The sequence below is a fragment of the Solanum stenotomum genome, chromosome 11 (assembly GCF_019186545.1).
Source record: "Solanum stenotomum isolate F172 chromosome 11, ASM1918654v1, whole genome shotgun sequence".
Lineage (NCBI taxonomy): Eukaryota > Viridiplantae > Streptophyta > Magnoliopsida > Solanales > Solanaceae > Solanum > Solanum stenotomum.
In genome coordinates, this window is record NC_064292.1 from 44,638,821 (window position 1) to 44,661,583 (window position 22,763).

The 22,763-nt window shown below is 30.0% G+C and overlaps 2 protein-coding genes across 2 annotated transcripts; one reads left to right on the top strand and one right to left on the bottom strand.

The window, feature by feature from the left end:
• Positions 1 to 219: 219 nt before the first annotated feature.
• LOC125843638 (uncharacterized) lies at positions 220 to 2,354 on the bottom strand. The gene has a single exon (XM_049522787.1). The coding sequence runs from the start codon at positions 2,328 to 2,330 to the stop codon at positions 234 to 236; it is 2,097 nt and encodes a 698-aa protein (XP_049378744.1). The 5' UTR covers positions 2,331 to 2,354; the 3' UTR covers positions 220 to 233.
• An 11,166-nt stretch (positions 2,355 to 13,520) lies between these two features.
• Positions 13,521 to 16,334, top strand: LOC125844284 (amino acid permease 3-like). Its single transcript, XM_049523555.1, has 6 exons — positions 13,521 to 13,630; positions 13,702 to 13,935; positions 14,928 to 15,021; positions 15,133 to 15,347; positions 15,445 to 15,584; positions 15,660 to 16,334. Exons 1-6 carry the CDS (start codon positions 13,525 to 13,527, stop codon positions 16,308 to 16,310), a joined length of 1,440 nt encoding a protein of 479 aa, XP_049379512.1. The 5' UTR covers positions 13,521 to 13,524; the 3' UTR covers positions 16,311 to 16,334.
• Positions 16,335 to 22,763: the final 6,429 nt, after the last annotated feature.

A 22,763-nucleotide genomic window follows, 5' to 3' on the forward strand; every position in this document is an offset into this window, starting at 1 on the left:
AATTTAGAGTTGTACAGAAGTTGGGTGAAGAAAAAAGGTTGAGCACCAACACATTGTTATTCTATGTTTTGCATCTATGAATTTGCTCATAATTTATATCGATTAAGGATTCAACCGTATACATTGGCAAAAATATTTTACACCATCACAATAGACGTTGAGTTGTATCAACAGATACATTGTTATTCTATAATTTACATATAGCACAGAAACACAAGCCCTATAAGAGAAGTTCATTGAGCACACTCAATCTTGGCAGAACCTAAGCCAAAGGATGCATCCATTACACTGGCATTAGGCCTAACATTCAGCCAGTGACAATCTTCAAAAGAACAGGGATGTCCACCGTTAGGCCATTCTACATCCACAGGTTTTATGAAAGTAGGTCCCCAAGCGGGCGTACCATCCTCGTACGAATTGTGTGTTAATCTTCGGATGTCCGAGCCGTCTGATTTGATCACATATATATCACCATATGGCTGATAATGATGAGGGTTCGAGATGGGCTCAGCTGATACAGCCGCGTAATCTGAAGTGAAAACTATATACTTCCCATCCGGGCTGAAATAGGGGTGGTTAGTCCTCCCACCCATACCACTCTGGATCACCTTCTTGAGTCCTGTTCCATTAGGGTGAATCATATACATCTCGAAACTACCTGACCCGGGGTTTTCTCGATCAGATGCAAATGCAATCCATTCACCATCCGGTGACCAATTACACATGGTATCTGTCCATGGCCCCTCTGTCAATCGACGTAGACCACCCACCTCTCCTTCCAAAGCATCCATAATGTACAAGTTCTTGTGACCTGATCTCCCTGATCGGAAGACTATCCATTTTCCATCTGGTGAAGGGGACGGAAACGCGTTATTCTTCCCTCCTATTGTCATTTGTTTGTAGCTCAAGTCTTCATCATCTACATTGATGGAAATGATATCCACTTCTGTACTTTCACTAGCAAATGTTGGTCCAACGCTAGTGTAAATTACTCCCTTTCTTTTCGGGTCCCAAGCTGTGGAAAAGGCTGTTCTTGATGAAATTTTACGCAGACCTGATCCATCGTAGTTCACCACATATAATCCAGGTAACCTCACATAAGCTATCCGATCACCATTTGGTGAAAATGATGGAAACGACCCGTCAATCCGGAATAGAGAGATTCCGGGCATCGGGTTTCGAAGATTTTCCAGTAACAGTGTATCGCTCCCTCTTCCATTGCCTGAGCCTCGACATTTATGGTATCCAACCCATGAAGAATCCGGCGAGAAGAACGGGTTCAGATGATGAGCATGAGGTGAAACGGGTCGGGTTATTTCTGTAAATTTCTTAGAAACGACGTCGAATAGCTCGATGTGCCGATACTCTGAACCCGCTCTTCTGGTAGCGACGGCGATGAGATTCTTGTTCGCCGGAGAAGATGCTGGTGTGAACACGTGCAAACCCGGTGGTGTGACTCGCTGGGTAGAGACTGAGCCGACACCTGATTTCGGAAGTACAGCTTTGAACACACTCCACCACCCATCATCGCACCTCCGGTGGAAATACAGAGTATACTCATCAGCCCATGTCGGCCAGCCACCGTGCTCCACCACCTTAACCCGGCTTGATCCATCACGAGTCATGAACACATAGATATCCGTAGCGAGTTCCTCAACCTCCCCACTCCAACCCTTCTCCCCGTACGATGCCACCGCCGTCCAATCGCCGGAAGGAGACACTGCCGGGCTGAAATCAGCGACCCCTTTAGGTGTCAACCTCCGGGTCAACCCAGAACCCAAGTGAGTCGAATATACCGCAGCCCAGCTCGTCCTCGGCACACCGGAATCCTCATGAGTCGATACGTATATCAAAAATTCCCCAGATAAACTAGGCTTATCTTTCATAGAAACCCTCCCACCCAATTGCTCAAAACCCACCAAAGGAACCTGAATTCGAGTCGATTCAGTTTGAGATGGAAACTCAAGTATGGCTCTTCTTTCACCAACCCCATGAAACACAGCGTCGTAAAATACATGATGGGTGCCGTTCCTTTCCGTCACATAGATAAGATGAAACGGCAGCTTCCCGGAATTGACAGAATCATCATCGGGTAGGCGGGAGAGCAGGGAAGGTGGTAGGGAGGCCGGGAAATGACCGTTAAAGTTAACGGAATTGCCATCGGTCAACTGGAGTTCGGTTTGTGGGTGTGTTGTTGGAAGAGCGAAGATGTCGAAGGCATACGTTGATCTTCCTAAGGTGGTGAATATTATGCTGGTATCATGGGATGAAACAAAGCTGAAAAGGAAGAAGACGAAGAAGAAGAAGATAAAGTACTGTGTGGATATCATTTTTGTGTGTTTTGATATATTTTGTGGGAATTCAATCTTTAATAATGTATGTCTGTGAAATTGTAATGTGTGGGGGCAAGTGATGAGTGATGAGTGGGTTTTAGAGGATTTGACATAATTTTGTGCGGGGTATGCTGGCTCAGGAGTAATTTTGTTTTTTTGGTTTAAAAAATCTTAGTTTAAAAAATATGATATGTCCTTTATGTTTTATTGAAAGGAAAAAAGTTGTCATTTTGATTATAGACTCACATAAAAAAAGTATTTATATATAGTATAACTTATATAAATCTCATAGGGTAAGATGTTAAATTACATTTTATCTCTATTTTTTTTATTTTACAAAAATCCCTTAAAATATCAATCGTCCGAATACATTAATTGTGATACATTATAAAACTTATTTGTTGCGCTTAATATGAAATATTAATGTAAAATTTAATTAATTTTCCCCACAAATAACGCAGAACTGATTTTCTTTCCCACAAATCACACAGAATTGATTGATATCAATCTGTAACAGCTTCGAAAAATTCAAAAATCAAAATTTCATCTTCTCCATCAATTCGAAAGCTTGAATCTCAAATCTGTCACTGTAGATGATTGGACAAACGATTCATGATTTTAAATCGTCAATTCAAAATCGTCGAGTAATTTGAATTCAATGTATCACGCAAAATTGTTTGGACAAGCGATTTTTTTTATGAGTTATGAAGGTTATAAAAGTGATGAAATTATTGTTGGCAATCGATTTCATGTATGAATCTCAATGCCACCATTTCAGTTGAGTTGGTGATCGATGAAATTAGAAAAAAACTTGAAAATCAGATACATCGTAGAAGGTTTCATTGAAAATTAAGAACGACATGGGTGTAAAACTATATTTGGAGGTGAAAAAAAAGGAGCCTGAATTTGCAATGTATCCTCTATGTATTGATACAATAGAGAAGATTGGTGGAAAGATACATAGCTTTGGAAAAAAGATCTGATAGAAAAAGGTATGTGAGTTTTTTTATCTCTATTTCTAATCTTGTATAATACATTATTATTATTAGCATATGTATCATGGTGATAATTGTTTTTGATTTTGATGATTATTTGATATTGATATGATATTCATGATACATTAATTATACATTGTTAATAGTGTAAAATTAATTTTGTATATGGTATCTCTACATAATTTTTGGTTGTCTGACATGAATTGTTATGAGAGAATGTGTATCTATCTGTTAAGCATGAAACAATAGTAAATAAATGTAATGAATTGTATGTGATACATACAACAAAAAAGTAAGAAGTAACATGTATCAGAAACATTTTGTATCTCTAATGTGAGAGTATTACTGATTTCTATAACTTGTATCAGGCTAGTGCTGTGAATATGATACATACAACCAATGTAATAATTAAGATGTATCAAATAGTTATAATGATCATTATTATGAATGATACATTATATCATTCTTTGAGATATTATGAATAACTATAGCATTATATATTTCAAATGTATATGGTGTATGCATTAATATGATCAAAATAAATGTACAACTATGTGTTAGTGTACTTTTCAAATGATTGTGGCTGGAGTATGAAGCCTTCTGAATGTTTGCAGATTGTGTTTTTTGAATGTTTGTAGGTTGTTTCATCATTTAAATTTATTTTCTTAGTTTATGAAGCTGGAAGAAGATACATTGTTTGCCTCGAGCAGAAAGTATGTACTTGTGAAAGATTTCAACTAGACGAGATATCTTGCACACACGCAATTGTTGTTTTAAAGAGCAAGAATGTTACAAATATGTATCCATATCGCTTTGTTATTACAAGCCTGATGCATTAGCAAATCTATGAGGTTCCAATGGTTCTAATGCCAGATAAGGAGGATTGATCGATTTCAGACAATGTTTTAGAAGAAACTGTATTGCCACCTAGATACAAAATGATGTCTGGACGACCAAGAAAGTGAAGAAAAAATGCAGATGAAAAGATAATAGTAAACACAAATTGTTGTGAACGTTATGGACAAGAGGATCAGAACAAAAGAACTTGTACTTTCTTCCCCAAAAGAGAACTGAAACATGTTGAGTTTTATAAGACATTCATGTTCATGTTGAATAATTTTTCACTTTTAGCTTTTCCACTTTTATATTTACATTAAATACATTGTAGTTTTAGCATGGATATATATATATATATATATATATATATATATTATATATAGAAGAGACAGTTTCAAGTTTTTCAATATGTGTGCTTCTTGGTCAATTAATTCTAAAATATGGGGTATTATGGTCATTTATCCTATAGTAATTAATTCTAAAATATGGATATTATGGTCATTTGCCCTATCAAACTAATCTGTAATTACAGGCTACATACATGTCTTATATCTACTTTGGAGTAGACACGTAGCAATACTTTGGCTTCAACTTAAATAGCATGTCTCTCTCTTCTTGGTGGTCTGTATCTCTTCTTCTCTGTTTAGGAAAAGAAAGAGCAAGCATAAGGTGTAGTAGTATTGTTGTATCAGATAAACTTATTATGTTGTATCATTAATTCAGTTTTTTGTTTTCCTTTTTAGTTATTTGGTTAGATGTTTAGGTTTTTCTTTGAGATTTCTCTTCGTCCTCCATAAATTTTAATGAAGAATTATGGAAGAAAGAAAACCCAATTCGATTATTACTCATTCTAGGTAATTAGATTAATTTACTAGATTTGTAGGTTTTGCTCTGGACATAGGAAGTGGGACTTTGTTCGATCCAAAAAATTTGAGGAAAAATCAATTGAATTTGCAGATGAAGTTTGACTTTATTTTTTGTTGTGTGAGAGAGAAAAAATTAAAGTAAAGAAATGCTCATCAAGGCTGGTTCTTTACTGTAATTTTTCTCTCTCACACAACAAAAAATGATTTTTTCTCTCTCAACAATTTAATTTTTTGCAGTTGTATTAAAATGATTTTTTTGGTCAAAATTAGACCAGTGTTGTTTAATGAAGTAAAGTATGAAAGAGATTTTGGAGGTGTCAAAGCATGTGATTCATCGTATTTCATGTATAAAATTTAGTATTTTCTTCGTTTCAATTTATATGGGTTAGTCACGGAGTTTAGGAAAGAAAAACTTTTGAAACTTGTAGTTCAATGTGAGTCATAAATATTTGTGACTAAAAATCATTTCTTTGAGAATAAAATAAACATATTAAAGTTAAATTGTTGTTAAATATAGAAATGTGTCATTTTTTGAATAAGGAAAGTAAATCTAGGACAAAGGGAGTATTAGTTTATGTTAGAGATCCATTTATATTGTTAAATATGACAACTTCTTCTAACTTGAATTCTTTGTAATTAAAACCAATAACTAAACAAAATTCATTGACTTTGGAGTAGACACCGCCAAGTCAATTTGTGAAATTTTCCTAACTTCAATACCATCTCAACTAAAAGGATATTTGTTCACTCTTTTTTCCCCCTTCCTTACATATATGTATGTCGATCATTTATAAGTTTGGAGAATAATCACAAAAGGAGCCTGTGTTTTTTTTGGTTGTAAATTTGGGAATAAAAGTCGTCATAACTCTTAATTCATTTTGATTATTAGTCATTTCAAGTGATTGTGATTCACTTTGATCTCACCTTCTTTATGTAGCGGGTTTCAATTTTATGGTTAAAAATCTCAAACTTGAAGATACATCAAATTTTATGAATTTATGTAAATAAGACATACAAAACTATTTTGTAAACTTATGTAAATAAGACGCCCAAAACTATTTTGTGAACTTGGCTCCCCTTGATAAATACTATCAAATAATTAATATATATTTTTCAATTATTAATGTGAATAACATCAATCCAGCTTAAACAATTTTCACGTTGTGCCCGTGCCACGGGCCATATTTTTCTAGTATATATATACATGTAAGTGTTGTTGTTCAATATAAGAATTTGTTAAGATTTGTGTGTCATTGTTGTATATGTTAGACAATTAGTGATATCAATGTTGTATATGTTAGACAATTAGTAAGGTGTTGTTATAAATAAAAACATATTGTGAATGTATCAACTAAAAAATAAGAGACATTGTGTATTCGTTACATAACTGCTTAAGTATATGATACATAATTTACATTATTGATTATCTCAAAAGTTTACCTGTTACATAGTTATAAAACATGTATCATATACATTGCATCCATTGTATTGTATACATTATATCTAGTGTTTCAAATACATAGGTATAAATCATGTATCATATTACATATTATATTTAGTGTATCAAATACATAGGTATAAATCATGTATCATATACATTATATCCAGTGTATCATATACACTATATCATAGCTAAATCAACTATTTTCAATATGAGTTTTACTTACATAAATCATTATGTGTTTGAAGCTTAACTTTATGGAACGAAAATGTATAATGTGAAAGTTTTAACTATCATGTGGTGCATTGTGTATAAAGAGCAATATATTGAAAACACAAAATATAAGAACTTACAAAATAATGTAATATGAAGAAGTTTTTAGAGAAACACGCTAACACTCAAGTAAGATTGTCTTAAAAACAAAAGAAAATATTGAAAGGTGTCTATGCATTGATACATAATTACTATTCTATATGAACCAAAACATCTTGGGGTGGTGGTGTGAATTGACACTTAGGATTTAGTGGATTATCATTCTCACTAACGTATCCAGCCTTGGCCTTGTCGCAAATGTATCTCCATAACAATGTTGCATATCTATTATGGAGATAATCATATCGAAATCATCAGATGTGATATGAATTTCGTCGCTCAAAAACTTAGCAAACACAGCTACAAATAAACCACAATCAACATATACAGAACAAAAAGATACAATACTTACAAGATTTCACATAATAGAACAAACTTGATACATTAACAAACTACATTGTATATGATACATGAACAAAATACACCAGAGCAACTGTAGAATATCTTGACTGTGTATTATGAACATACTATATTGTATATGCTAGAACATTATGAATATAACAATCCATTCAACAATATGAACTTTATAACTTGATACATTCATAAGAACTATTCGTGAAATATAGAACAAAATTAGAACCGAATTGTAAACATCTAATTTAAGTGTATGATACATAATTTACACTACAAAGTATCTTAATTGTTTATTTGATACATAGTTATAGAAAATGTATCTGATACTCTTTTAAATTATATAAGCTATGTAAATATGTCAAAATTTTGATACTAATTATCACTTCAAAAATTAATTATGAAATATTAATTTATAATGTACAAGCTATATGATACATCAGTTAGCACATTACAATCAAGATTTCAAAATGAACTTTATTATTTGATATATTCATAACATTTATTCAAGAAATATAATAAAATTAGAGTTGTATATATCAACCTAGTACCTTTAACACAATATACAACTAAAGATGAGAACATCACACTATCAATAAGTATCAACTTTGTTTTGCCCCAACGCATCATAGATCATATCAAGCATAAAAGAAAACGTAAATAGATGAAGAATATTTTGGATAGTGTAGGTCAAGAAATTATCACTGCAGCTTTTCTTTCCCTTTTAAAGGTTTTTTCCAACATTAGCTTTAGAAGATGAAGGTACATCCTTCTTCGCCTTGTCAATACTCTGATTTTTCATTGCTAATGGGTCATGCAAAAGTTTAGATCTATTTTCAGCACATTTATCATCATCAGAATCATATATTCGATCAGTGTTAGAAGAATTTAGTTGGGTAATGCCAATACTAAATGAAGGATCATGATCCATATGTATCAGCAAAAGAAATGACGAAAACAAAAAATTTGAAGAAGAAGACAATGGAGAAGACGAAAAGTACCTATTCAGTGGTTTGAATTTGATTGATTGGAGAGAAAATCTTTTTGAAATTCAAATTGATATGAAGGTTGGGTAATGCCAATACTAAATGAAGGATCATGATCCATATGTATCAGCAAAAGAAATGACGAAAACAAAAAATTTGAAGAAGAAGACAATGGATAAGACGAAAAGTACCTATTCAGTGGTTTGAATTTGATTGATTGGAGAGAGAATCTTTTTGAAATTCAAATTGATATGAAGGTTGTAACTGATAAAGATTGTGGAGTGAAATTCGGGAGAGATTCAAGGAGTGAAAAAAGGAAGATGAAACGTGGTTTGAGTCTGAAATGTTTATGTATCCGGAAGGCTTGAGATTTGGGAAAAATAAAGAATTTTGTAATATTTTAAAATGGTAGAAAATAATTAAAAAAATAAGAGAAATAAAGGTGTGTTTATAGTTAATTTGTCCTAATATATATACTCTTTGGCTTCAATTATTTTTTATGCGAATTATTTATATAGAAAGAGCCTAATTCCCTTTCAGCACTCATGGATGATCATGAATTGAAGCAACACATGTGTTTTTTTTTTCTTATTGCCTACTTTTTGATTCAAATGTTCTGTTTTAAAGAGACACACTCAAAATAATATTTTAATACATTGTCCAATTAAGTGAGCCACACAATGCCTAATCACTCCTTTCCTTCTTTTGTTTGTGCAAAATTTGCATATGTTTCATCAAATATAGGAACATATTCAAAAGAAGGAAATATACAAAATTACGAATGAAGGTAAGATACAAAATTAATCTTCTATTGGTCTCTACTTACTTGATTCAAAATTTAAATTTAGTGTTTGTTTTGGATTAATTGAGTATAAATAGAAGTTTTAAGTGTTTAAAATGTTAAAATCTATTTATATAAATAAGCAGTTATGTGCTTGAAGTTTTGACTTTGGATATAAGTGTTGAAATTGAAAATAAGGAGAAAATGTGTTATGTAAATATGCATTCATAAATTGTTCTTTTGTTTAAACGCCTAAAATGTCCTTAATAGTTTTAGCAAAAAATATATAAATTAAAATATCTTTGTAAAGAAAAGGAAAAACGATTGATATATGGTAAAGAGAAATCTCGAAATTTGATTTTGTGAATGGTATTTTGAGAATCTATAAAAATATTAATGATGAAATAGTATAAAGCTTGGTTAAATCGGATATGACTCCTCTCCATTTCTCTTCTCTCCATTTTCCCCAAGTTCTTATTTAGATGAGTGACACCTATATTGCTTAAATATCAAAGGTCTAGCTTAATTAGTATTCTTAAAAGTATATTAATCAACCATGATTAAAATAAGAAATATTAATATTTAAAATTTCCAACTTTGGTAAGAAAATATCAGTTTTACAATTTGAGTTACGATTAATATCAACATACATTTTTCTTTCTATTTTTTGAAAAAAATTTGTCTAGCAATTTTTTTTTATTCTTCTTCGATGCTATGGAAAAGTAATTTTCAATACTTTTTATTTAATATCTAAATGCTAGAAATTTTATTTTATGATTAACAATCTTTTTTTTCTTCGTAAAAATAACCTATTTAAATGTTGATTTTGAATTGCCAGAATTTAGTTTATGAAGAAACATTTCTTTTAGGCACGCCTTTCTTTTATGAATGGAGAAACCATAGATAACGAAAATAATTTAAGTTGTGGTGCTTAAAATTATGACGACTTTTTTTTATAGCTAAATTAGATAATATATACACTTGATTACTTAAAAATCTATATCATTATTATTTAAATATGACAAGTGTTATACATCTAAGTAGGAATTTAGGGAAAATGATGAGAAGAGAAATGAAGAGGAGCCGAATTTGATCAAATCAAACATGTTTATAAGCTAATTAAAAGACAAATCAAAGATATTAATTTATTACTTTTTGACTAATTTTGACGTGTGTATAGTGTTTGAATATTTTCCAAACTTCTACATAAGTAAAAAATACTTATAAGTTAGTTTGATTAGATTATAGGTTTAATATTACTACTTTTTTTGTCTCAGTTTATACGATATAATTCAAATTTTAATAGTTAAATAGTTTAATTTTGATCGTGATATGAAATTTTTATGTTATTTTAAAAAATAAAATTTACATATTTGAAAACCGTATAAAAAATACTATAAGTTACAATAATTGATAATTCAAAATATTTAAAACACATATTAAAAAATTACAATTAAAAAAAGACTATTAAATCTAAAAATTTGAAAGATTTGACATAAATTGAAATAGATGAAGTAATAAGTATGCCGGAAAAACATGTATAGGTGTTGTGTTGCATGCATGATTCGATTTAGTGCGGAAGTTGTCTATAAATTCTACTAACATTAAGTAGGCGTTTGACGATGCAATTTTATCTCATTATATGAAATTATGAAATAAAATCAGCGTTTGGACATCCAATTTTACGCTGATCAAATTCTCCAAAAATCATGATTTGGGAACTTCAAATCATGATATTAGATTTTTCAAATATAAAAATTGACTCACAAGTTTATGTATCTACTAGTCATTTATTTCATATGTAAATAAAATTTACAATTCATATCATTGCTTTTTAAACCGTTTATATCTCATATAACGATTATTCTCTCCAATATATAATTATTTTTACTTTCAATTTTTAATTTTCCATTTATATTCACCAAATTCATTATTTTTTTTTATCAAATTTATTACTACTTCATTCAAATCAATGTTGAATAATAATAATAATAATTCATCATTATATTGAGCAGACAAGACTAATCATTGTGACATTAATTGCAAAAATAATTTCCTTAACTAGTAACAACTTGAACACTACAACTTATGTTCATTTTTTTTTTATTGAATTAAGTTTGATCAATAAATATTGTATTTTTTAGAATCGCTTTGTGCTAATGTATAATGCGATTTTATAAACTTTTGATTATTTGGTTAGATTGTATAAATAATTGAGACAATTTTAATAGTTTTATAATTTATGGAATTTTTATGTTTTGAGAAAACATACAACATAAAAAGTTAAAATAGTATGTCTAAACAAAACTTCAACTTTATCTCATTCATATCATAATTTTAAATCATAATTTTATATCATATGGCCAAACAAATCCTAAATATTTGAGACTTGAACAATAAAATCAAGTCCAAGACAAAAAAAAATATAACTATATATAGCTTAAAAAGAAAGCACTGAAGACGGAGATGTATTATCCCAAAATCCAAAAATTGCAATAACTCAAATGAAGTCAGATCCTACCTCCGTCCATTTTTAATTGTCATGGTTTTTCTTTTTTTAGAGTCAAACGACTAGTATTTTGACTAACATTTACGATATATTTTTTTATCATATTGATGTGCAAAAAATTGCAATTTATAGTACTTTTTGTTTAGTTTTTGAATATCTATATTTTTTGTTTAAAATATCGAATTAATATAATTTAATTTTACTTTAAAAATTAATTAAATCAATTTTGAAAAACGTAATATGACAATTAAAAGTGTACCAAGGGAAACATAAAAGTTAGCTAGGCAGTCTGTTCCCTTGCATACAAAGTAAATTAAATCATATCCACAATAAATAAATAAATAAATAAATATAAAATAATAATATCCACAATAAATACAGAACAAGTTCAACACTCAACTGCCCTTCACCTCTCCCTCACCAAAAATAAATAAGTCAAAGACAACAAAACTAAGATGAAAAAAATAACAATAAGAAAATTAAGAATATGTAGTTTTTCAACTAACCTCCGAAAGTTGTTGAATTGATTGAGTAAGTGATTTTTTAAATAAATGTTGTAAGATTCGAAATTTCCTGCATATTTCATCGATCGAGCTCATTCTACAGAACTTATCTAATACAATTTACCTTTTTAATATAATTTGTGAGCTAGACCATGCCTTTGTTTTGTTGTTGGTATTTTCTTATTTCAATCTTAAATGTTTATGCTATTTTACTACTCCCTCTTATCCTTTTTACTATACTATCCATCGTTTTCAATCAAAAGTTTTTGTTGCAAATATTAATTATTTTTAAAAAACCAAGAACATTTTGTTTGCAACAATTTTTAATGTGATAAAAATAAATAATAGTCATAAATAAAATATAAAGAAATAAATTTTTAGTTTTATTGATAAATATTATAGGTAGAAATCTATATATCACTTAATTTTTTCAAGAAAAGATTTCAAAATATCTCTTTAGGAGAATACTTATAAATTCGCACAAAATTTTAATATCTACGTATATTTTTTTATTTTAAGAAAATTCTACTCTTACTATTCCATGAAGACATGTGTAATTACATTAATTTCACACTTGATAAAGACATGAGAATAATTTAATCAAACATGACTTTATGATTACAAAAATTATATTAGTAGAAAAAAAAGTCATATCTTGGACTATCGAGTCAACTTTAATGGGTCCAATTGCTATTTTGGGAATCGTCAACCTTCGTTTACTATATTCAAACAATGGTTTGAATAATTATCAAATATAATTAGAGTTTTCTGAAATTCGTTACATATCACAATAACTTTTATTTTGTAATTCATTTGGTACCATTTTATAAGTTTGATAATTTATTTAAACCTTTTGCCATATTTAATAAATAGTTATATAAGTTTGTTTTGATCAAGTAATATCTCTATAATAGAAGAGTTATTACTCTCTCTATCCTAATTTATATAATTTGACTTTTCAGAGTCAAACTTTTTTATTTTGACTATACATTCAACAAACAATCTTTAAGAATTTTAAAAAATAAATTTGCATATTTAGAAACTACATAAAAAGTATATTAAAAGTTACAATATTTAACAATTTAAAATAATTAAAAGATATAAAAATAAATCACAATTAATTCTTTTTTTTATTTAACCCTCGAAATCTGAATATATCGTATGGTCAATGGTCAAAAGGATTTGATATATTGTATTTTATTGAGTTTAAGGGTTTCATTGATAAAATATTAAATAGAAGAATCCATAATAGAAATTCGTACAAGTATAACGGTGCACCAAACCCTAAAATGTTTTTAATGAAGCCAGAGTTTGACCTTTTTTTTGGTTGAGAAAATATTGTATTTATATACTCTGTTTATTTATTTCACTCTGTTGAGTGCAATGTGAGTTAAAATTGAGTTGTAGTGTAGTCCATTTTAACTCAGAAAACAGAGTTATTGCTTCTTCCTCTCTGCATCTGCAAAATGCTTAACTAAGCATTTATTGAATTTTTTCTTTAATAAATCTGTACAAAGAAGAAGAAAAAACTCATATTTTTTCTGCAAAAAATGGGAGATTCTACCAATTTTGCATCAAAACATCAAGTTTTTGATGTTTCTGTCAATGTAACTGAATCCAAGCGTTTTGACGACGATGGACGTATCAAAAGAACTGGTAATTAATTTTTCTTCATTTTTTTTTCCGAACCCAAATTCTGTTGTTGAATTTCGTTGTAAATTTTACAGGAAGTGTTTGGACTGCAAGTGCTCATATCATAACTGCTGTGATTGGTTCAGGCGTTTTATCTTTGGCTTGGGCTGTAGCTCAACTTGGTTGGATTGCTGGTCCTATTGTTATGCTTTTATTCTCTTTTGTTACTTATTACACCTCTTCTCTGCTTTCCGATTGTTACCGCTCCGGCGACCCACTTTCCGGCAAGAGAAATTATACTTACATGGATGCTGTACAAGCAAATCTCGGTATGTCAAATCCAAATTTTGATTCTAGTACTACTTTTTTTAATTGCGGGTAGGGTAAAGAGGAAACAGGGCCGGAGATTACAAGGTGGAGAATCGAACCTCGAGTTGCTAACGAAGTGATGAAATTGACATATATTGTTGTAGAATGGAGGAGTATGTTTTTTTTTTTAAATTGGGTGTAGGGTAAGGGGAAGCAAGAGATTATAAGGTGGGGAATCGAACCTCGAGGTTAGCAAATGTTTTTTTTTTTTTTAAATTGGGAGTTGGGTAAGGGGAAACAGGAGATTATAAGGTGGGGAATCGAACCTCGAGGTTAGCAAATCGTTTTGTACGAGACGATTTGCTAACGAAGTGATGAAATTGACATATATTGTTGTAGAATGGAGGAGTATGTTTTTTTAAAATTGGGTGTAGGGTAAGGGGAAACAGGCGATTATAAGATGGGGAATCGAACCTCGAGGTTAGCAAATGTTTTTTTTTAATTGGGAGTAGGGTAAGGGGAAACAGGAGATTATAAGGTGGAAATTGAACCTTCTGGTTAGCAATTTGTTTTATACGAGACGATTCGCTAACGAAGTGATGAAATTGACATATATTGTTGTAGAATGGAGGAGTATGTTTTTTTAAAATTGGGTGTAGGGTAAGGGGAAACAGGCGATTATAAGATGGGGAATCGAACCTCGAGGTTAGCAAATGTTTTTTTTTAATTGGGAGTAGGGTAAGGGGAAACAGGAGATTATAAGATGGGGAATCAAACCTCGAGGTTAGCAAATCGTTTTGTACGAGACGATTTGCTAACAAAGTGATGAAATTGACATATATTGTTGTAGAATGGAGGAGTATTTTTTTTTTAATTGGGGGTAGTGTAAGGGGAAACATGGCAGGAGATTACAAGGTGGGGAATCGAACCTTGAGGTTAGAGGTTAGCAAATCGTCTTGAACGAAGTGATGAAATCGTCTTATTTTTGGGGGAAAAATGTTTTTTTTTTCAGGTGGCTTACAGGTAAAGATTTGTGGATGGATTCAGTATGTGAATCTGTTTGGAGTTGCTATTGGATACACAATTGCTTCTTCAATTAGCATGATGTAAGTGTATATATAGTTTTTGAATTTGCTTTCTCTGTTGCGGAGTCGTTTTTATTACGGAGCGTTTAGGTTTACCCCTAATTTTTAATCTTTTTGTGTAAAATGGAACAGGGCTGTTAAAAGGTCAGATTGTTTTCATAAACATGGTCATAAAGCACCTTGTTTAGAACCAAATACTCCATATATGATCATATTTGGAGTAATCGAAATCGTCTTCTCACAAATACCAGATTTTGATCAAATTTGGTGGCTTTCAATTGTTGCTGCTGTAATGTCTTTCACTTACTCGACGATCGGTTTAGGTTTAGGCATTGCTCAAGTAGCAGGTTTGTTACCTTACCTTCTAGCCTACTATTGCAACATCTTTGGAGGGTCCGAGAAACATTGCAAGTTCTAACTTTTATGTACCTTTTTTATTTGAAGAAACTCGAAAAATTGGAGGAAGTTTAACTGGAGTTAGCATTGGAACTGTGACTGAAATGCAAAAAGTTTGGAGAACTTTTCAAGCACTTGGAGCTATTGCTTTTGCCTATTCTTACTCCCTCATCCTTATCGAGATTCAGGTAACGATACAGAGCATTTTTCATTTATTCATCGCGTCTTAACTTGATGTCGTAGTAATTTCTTATATAATACAGGATACAATCAAATCCCCACCCTCAGAAGCCAAGACAATGAAAAATGCAACTCTAATTAGTGTATCAGTAACAACAGTTTTCTACATGCTATGTGGCTGTTTTGGCTATGCAGCATTTGGAGACCATGCTCCTGACAATTTACTAACTGGTTTTGGATTCTACGACCCGTATTGGCTACTCGATATAGCCAACATAGCCATCGTCGTTCATCTTGTAGGTGCATACCAGGTTTACTGCCAACCCCTTTTCGCTTTCATTGAAAAAACAGCAGCAGAATGGTACCCTAACAGTAAATTCATCACCAAGAATATTAGTTTCCCAATCCCGGGCTATAAATCGTACAACCTCAACCTATTCAGGCTAGTTTGGAGGACGATCTTCGTTATCATCTCCACTATCATCTCTATGCTGTTACCATTCTTCAGCGACATCGTTGGAATACTTGGAGCATTTGGATTTTGGCCTTTGACTGTTTATTATCCAGTGGAAATGTACATTGCACAAAAGAAGATACCAAAATGGAGTAGAAAATGGGTTGGTCTTCAAATTCTGAGTGTTACTTGCCTTATTATCTCAATTGCTGCAGCTGCTGGTTCTTTTGCTGGTGTTGTATCTGATCTTAAAGTTTACAAGCCTTTCAAATTTACTTAGTAATAACGATTAGTTTTTATATTAGGAAAAGAGGCTTCAATTGTTGTTGATGTTCATAACATGTTCTAATGAAAAAAAAATGAAAGATGAAAATGTAGCCAGTTATATCTCCATTTTTTCGCTTCCTGAAAGTCAATTTGAGTAATCTTTGACGCTTAATTGGATTAGATCAATTTAATACGTATAAGTTGCAATTCTTCTCATGTCAGTATGACTAAGAAAAAGTACAGATCAAAGTGAATTGACAAGCACCAAACATTGAAAATCTGAATCATGTTATTGATTTTGAACAATCTAGTATCTTTAAAAGTGTAATATAGAATTAGTGCCATATTCAACTGTGTTTTTCTTTCTGTCCCTTTTTAGTTTGCAAAGATTAATTAGTAGTGGTAGAAAACAGTAAGTAGCATATATAATAAGGTGTATATATGTGTAGAATTTGGTTACCAAAGTATGTTAAGATCATAAAACCTTGTTTTACACAAAGAAATTCTCGTATTTTTTACTATCGTTGAGTGATTTGCTGACATCATAATTTTAGGTACGGATAAAACAGTGAGTAAAATCGTTCTATTTTGGAATGATATATTTCATTAGCCTCGGGTATTTATGGGGGATAATTTCCTTCGAAAAATATTATGTATTCAGTGAGCACGATTTTTTCGATACTATTACTGATCATTTCAGATACTTTTCTATTTGTTGATTTTGAGTTTTTGAAATACTCTTTAATTTTCTACTCTTTCTTATGATTTTTTTTCAAAGTTTCTCTTCTTAGTATTTTAGTAATATAGATTAACGCAGGGGCGGACTCATCCTTGGCCAAGGGGCGTCAAGCAACACCCCTTCGTCGAAAAATTACATTGTATATAGAGGTCAAAATTTTGGTTTAATCAATATATATACAAGTATTGACACCTCTTACATAAGTTGAAGGTTTAGTTTAGTTGTTAAGGGATTGTGAAAAATCTTTGGGGTCGTGTGTTCAAGCCTTACCAACCTCATAATTATATTTTTACTACAATCATTGACACTCCTTAATGAAAATTTTGAGCCTTAGAGAGGAGCAGAAACAAGGGAAGTAGGTGAACAACGTTATCTTCCTAAGATCGTTTTGAGGGCTGTTCTAGATGGATGCACCACAAGACCTCTCGCGGAATTATTGGGCGTCTTAACTAAAGGAGCTAAACCGGAGGATCTCATTCCACCTTATTCTTGGAGAACAAATTGAGGAGATTTTTGAGGAATTGTTGCAGGGTTAAGTTTCTTACATCCATTCTTTGTATTATATTGATTGAACTGTTGAAACTTGTAGGATTATTAATTGACATTCTTTAAGCGATGTAATTACTATTTAAGCTCGATCGATCATGAGTTCTAGTGATTTTGTATTCATAATATGTTTGTTACTTTTTTTTATGCAGATTCTAGCATTATCGAACCTTAATGATTATCAAACCATGACAATACTTATTCGAGACTTGAGTGAGCTACTTAGGGTTTAAGGTGATGTCTGACTCGTTTTATCTTTATTATTTTAGACAGAGTTATAGTTTTTGAAACATTAATTATAACTAACTACTTCCTTCCTCCCAAAACAATCGTCATGTTTTGTTTCTCGAGATGCAGTTTAGATTGAATTAATTCAATACTTAAAAAAAGTTAAAAATTACACGGAAGATATTATCAGTTGCAACTTTTTCATATATAATGAAAACATACAACTCAAAATATAAGCCAAAATTCATATTATTTGATTCTTAATTTCTTATAAAGAAATTATGACAACTAAAAAGGAACGGAAATTTTTAACATGTATCTGATAGCCACTGACAAAAGCATTTAGGTGCATCACCTTCTAAACAAGCATGATTGATGAGTTTGTGACCTTTAGCTATTTGAGTGCATGCAGTCAAACATATTTTTGAATCTTCTTCTGGTGGACAAAGAACTCCAAGAATAAATTTTTCACATATTCCTGTAAAAATACCTTCAACACAAGGCACTCCATTTTCTGCATAAAAAATTATCAATCATTATAAATATTATAAGTTTTTAAATAAATAAGTAACTATATAAACAATGCCAAATAATTATTTTTATTTGATTTAATAATTAATATGTCTAATTTAAGTTTATTTATTGATTGAATCCATTTTGATCAGTTCAATTTAATCATCTAAAAATTACATTGATATGTAGCGCAAACTAACACATAATTTTATCAAAATATTTTTCTAAGTAAAACTTTGTAAGAATTGGATTGATTGACTATAACCTATTTTTCAGTCCGACTCATTTCAATTCAAGTAATTTTTGAACGAATCAATATAAATCAATCAATTTTAACTCGCCTACAATTCAATTTCACCTATTGGATATCCTAAATTTCAATTGTTAATACGGCCTTTAAATCAACATTTTTTTTTGGAATTGAAATAACTCAATCACAAAAATTAGTTCATATAACATGCCGAATGCCATGTAAATAAATCAATTCTATATCCTACAACCCATTTAGATGAACTTAACAAATATGATTAGTTGAAATATAAATGAACTTCAAAAAAATTATACCTGATGTGAGAATAAGAAAAACGACCACAAGAAAAAATGTTAATAAAGTTTGCTTCATCTTTATTCTTGAAAGTTATAGGTAATTATTATCTTTTTAAATATTTACTTCTCTTGCACTTCCATTTATATATACTAGTGATAATAAATGAATTTTCTATTTGGCTTTGATGAGTCAACTATGTAGTTATAAAGATACAAGTAAATATATGTTGTACTTATTATATAAATTAAAATCTATTTGCCTTTATTAAACTACTAGATTCTTAAGGCCCGTGATACGGTCTCAATATAATTAATTATTAATCGTTATTTGACAAATATTAAAAGGTATTTCTATAGCATTTTGATCAACATTAATTAATATTGATCTTGGTAAAAAATTTAGTATTAAAAAATATCAAAAATAACCACCAAAGAATATAGTGCATTGAATGGTGTTTCTCCTTCCTTAATTAAATATCTTAATTTTGAGTTAGCTCTATATCCGAATGGCAACTCCAATATAAATATCGAATACTGAATACAAAATATTAAATTAAATTAACCCAATAATATTTTAAAGTATAATTGATATTAGCGATGGGTAGATTCACTTTTTAAGTTGTAAAACTCTGACGTATAATATTCAATTTATTTATTTATTACTATAAGACACAAATTTAGTAGAATTCAGAGTTAATTTGTCTGTTAGATTAAATTATATCTTATATAAAAATCATGAATCATTATGTATTATCATCTTGAAATCTATCCTATTCATTTTAATTAATCTGTCGAATTTTTCTTTATAATCTATTAAAAAGTAATGTCCCTTTTCTTTTCTTAGTTCCAACTCCACATAACATATTTAAGATCACAAGAGTAAAAGACATTTACTATATTTCACATATTTAAAATTTAAAATCACAAGATTAAAAAATCTTCCTTAATTTCTTAAACTTAATGCCAAGTCAATATAGAACAAACACATTAAAACAGAGAGATTAATATTTTTTATTTATCACTCATACATAAAAATTAGAACTAAGAAGCATGTTTCACTATTACATGAAGTTCTATATATGCATAATTTGTCTTAATGAACATAGTTTTTTTAGCATGATATAAATGTGTTTTTGGTTCTCTTTTTTCATGCACAATAATTTATAGGAACAAGTATTTTTGTTATTTTTATCAGTTTAGTGAAAAAATTTCAAACAATCTGAAAACATAAATGCATTTTCTTTGTTTTAAAAAAAAATCTATTTAGAATTAAATGCTAAATTAGCATGATATTTTAATACATAGATCATTACATATCGAATTGATTTCCTCATCCAGATATTTTATCTTATTTCAAAATTTATTCATAATTTTTAAAATTACTATTAATCATTTGCTATTTTTGTCATCTCTTTCTAAATATTAATCTACTTAAATTTATTTTACTTCTCTAATTAATGTATTGATTTTTCATGTGTTTTGATTCTTAACTTCTTATTTCAAACAAAAGAATAGCAATATTAAGTAAATAAAGTAAACAATCTGATTAATCTTAAAATTTAAAATATTCTATTATCAAAATATTCTTATCATTAATGTACGTAAATTCAACACGAAAAATACTTATTATTTCTCTTTAATATTTGATTCGCAAAATTTTAAAACTATTTATTTAAAAATTTAGTTAGTTTCTTAATTTACTTTAATTTCATTTAATTTATCTATCCATTTTATTTATTAATTTTTATTTTTATGCTCCCTAATTAAAATATTTTTATTTTTAAATACATTTTAAATCATGTTTATTTCTTTTATATTTATTTTAGTGCAAAAAGTAAAGGTGTTAATGAAATATAAATTGATTTAATAAATAGGTCCCACCATTTTTAGATAGTACGACTACTTATGATATTTTTTTGTGCTTTTCATGATAGAAAGTACACGTGGCCATCATAATAATAGCAACTTGGTTGGGTATTTGGGAAATTCAATAATTTTGCAGCAGAAAGTACAATTGTTTTAAGCTGATAATTTTGGTAAAATGACAAAAGTGCCCCTGGTCGTCCTGGTCGTCTTCACTCTTCTATATAATAGAAAAAAAATTGTTGGTAAGGATATGAAGCGTTAAAAAATTATTTAAAGCATGAATGGAAATTTCTAGAGAAACATAGTTTGGCATTTATATTTGATATTTTTGCCACGTGCAAAGAATTTGGGGACAAGTACAATTATAACAAAAATTAAATTAAAAAATATTGTGTAAATAACAAATATACCCTTAAAAATCTTTCTAGATCTAGTCCCATTAGATATCCATTATTCTGCTTCTTCATCTTTCTTTTTCCAAACATGGACCCTCTTATTGTTGATGTTTCTTCTTTGCATCTAATTTTACTTTTTTGATGAAATATCAATGTAAGGTTAGATTTTTGAAACAAATGGTTAACAAGGTAAGAAAAATTATGTGGATTAGTGCAGATGAGATTTTTTTATGAAACAACCCCACTCACTTTCCCTGCAACTCCAAACAATTCCTTCTCTCTCTTATATTCCTATCCCTCGATCTCTAACTATATTTTTTCCTCCAAAATTATGAAAATGTTTGTCCATTTATTATTTCCTACAAAATATTTTCATCAAATTCACACTCTTCATTATATTTGGGAACAAAACTACAGAGTAATTGAAAGAGAGAACACAAGATTCTAAGAAAATTGGGTGAGTTGATGTAGACATTTTTATGGATATTGATTATAACTACAGTGTGATATTCGAATTGAGGGACATGTTCATATGGTATTGAACAACAACCTTAATATGAATGAAGAAGAAAGCATTTGAGAAATTTGAAAGAAAAAACATATCTTGTATTACTATTGAAAATGAAAATTGATGAAAGAAAAGTCATACCTTGTATTTCTTCTAGAAAAAATGAAAATTGAAAAGATCTTTTTAATGTATTTTTTGGTCAACGAAAGAAAGAGACTTTTGCTGATTAGGAATGGAAAAGAAAGGTCCATCTCCTTCTAGAAATCCATTCTAATAGATAAGGAATAATTACTATTCTGCCCTTCAATCATATTAGATTTTCGAAATTGCCATTGATCGTCATGGTCGTCTTCACATTTCTATATAATAAAAATGTGGTAAAAAGTACAAGTAAAAATAAATGTTATACTTATTATATAATACATGGATTATTTTTTCTAATACTCCCTATCAAACGACCCCTTACAAATTAGCTTAACCTTCGACGAGATTGTTCGCCTCTGTGAACGAGTTGTAAGCTCACATTTATTTCATTTACAATTACAAAAAGGGAAAATTACGCGGATAAGCAAACATAAAGTTAATTAGCTAACATAACTATAGTTTGAAATAATTACAGCTCACAACTTAATTTTAGTTGTAATAGCGTCATTTCTCTCCTCTCTCTTGCCTCTCTCCTCTTTTATACATATACAAATACAAATTATCAAATACAAATTATACAAATACATATACAATTATATGACACATATACAAATACAATTAGCCTTTCTCCACTCTCTATCCTCTCTCGCTTGCTTCTCTCCTCCCTCTCTCAATCTCGCTCGCCTCTCTCCTCCCTCTCCCAATCTTGCTCGCCAGATTTACAAATACATATGTATACCAGTTACATATACGCAATTATCTGACAGATATACATATACAGTTCGTCTCTCTCCACTCTCTGCCCTCTCTCACTCGCCCCTCTCCTCCCTCTCCCAATCTCGCTCGCCTCTCTACTCCCTCTCCCAATCTCGCTCACCAGATACACAAATAAATATGTATATCAGTTACATATATACAACTATTTGACAGATATACATATATAATTCTACAAATATACATATAAAATTCGCCTCTCTCCAC

What these genes read in the sequence shown, in the direction of transcription:
- LOC125844284 (XM_049523555.1), top strand. Translation starts at nt 13,525, where the DNA reads ATGGGAGATTCTACCAATTTTGCATCAAAACATCAAGTTTTTGATGTT. An exon ending in GCTTCTTCAATTAGCATGAT is followed by an intron (nt 15,022 to 15,132) that starts GTAAGTGTATAT and finishes AAAATGGAACAG; the next exon opens with GGCTGTTAAAAGGTCAGATT. An exon ending in TCATCCTTATCGAGATTCAG is followed by an intron (nt 15,585 to 15,659) that starts GTAACGATACAG and finishes TATATAATACAG; the next exon opens with GATACAATCAAATCCCCACC.
- LOC125843638 (XM_049522787.1), bottom strand. Translation starts at nt 2,330, where the DNA reads ATGATATCCACACAGTACTTTATCTTCTTCTTCTTCGTCTTCTTCCTT.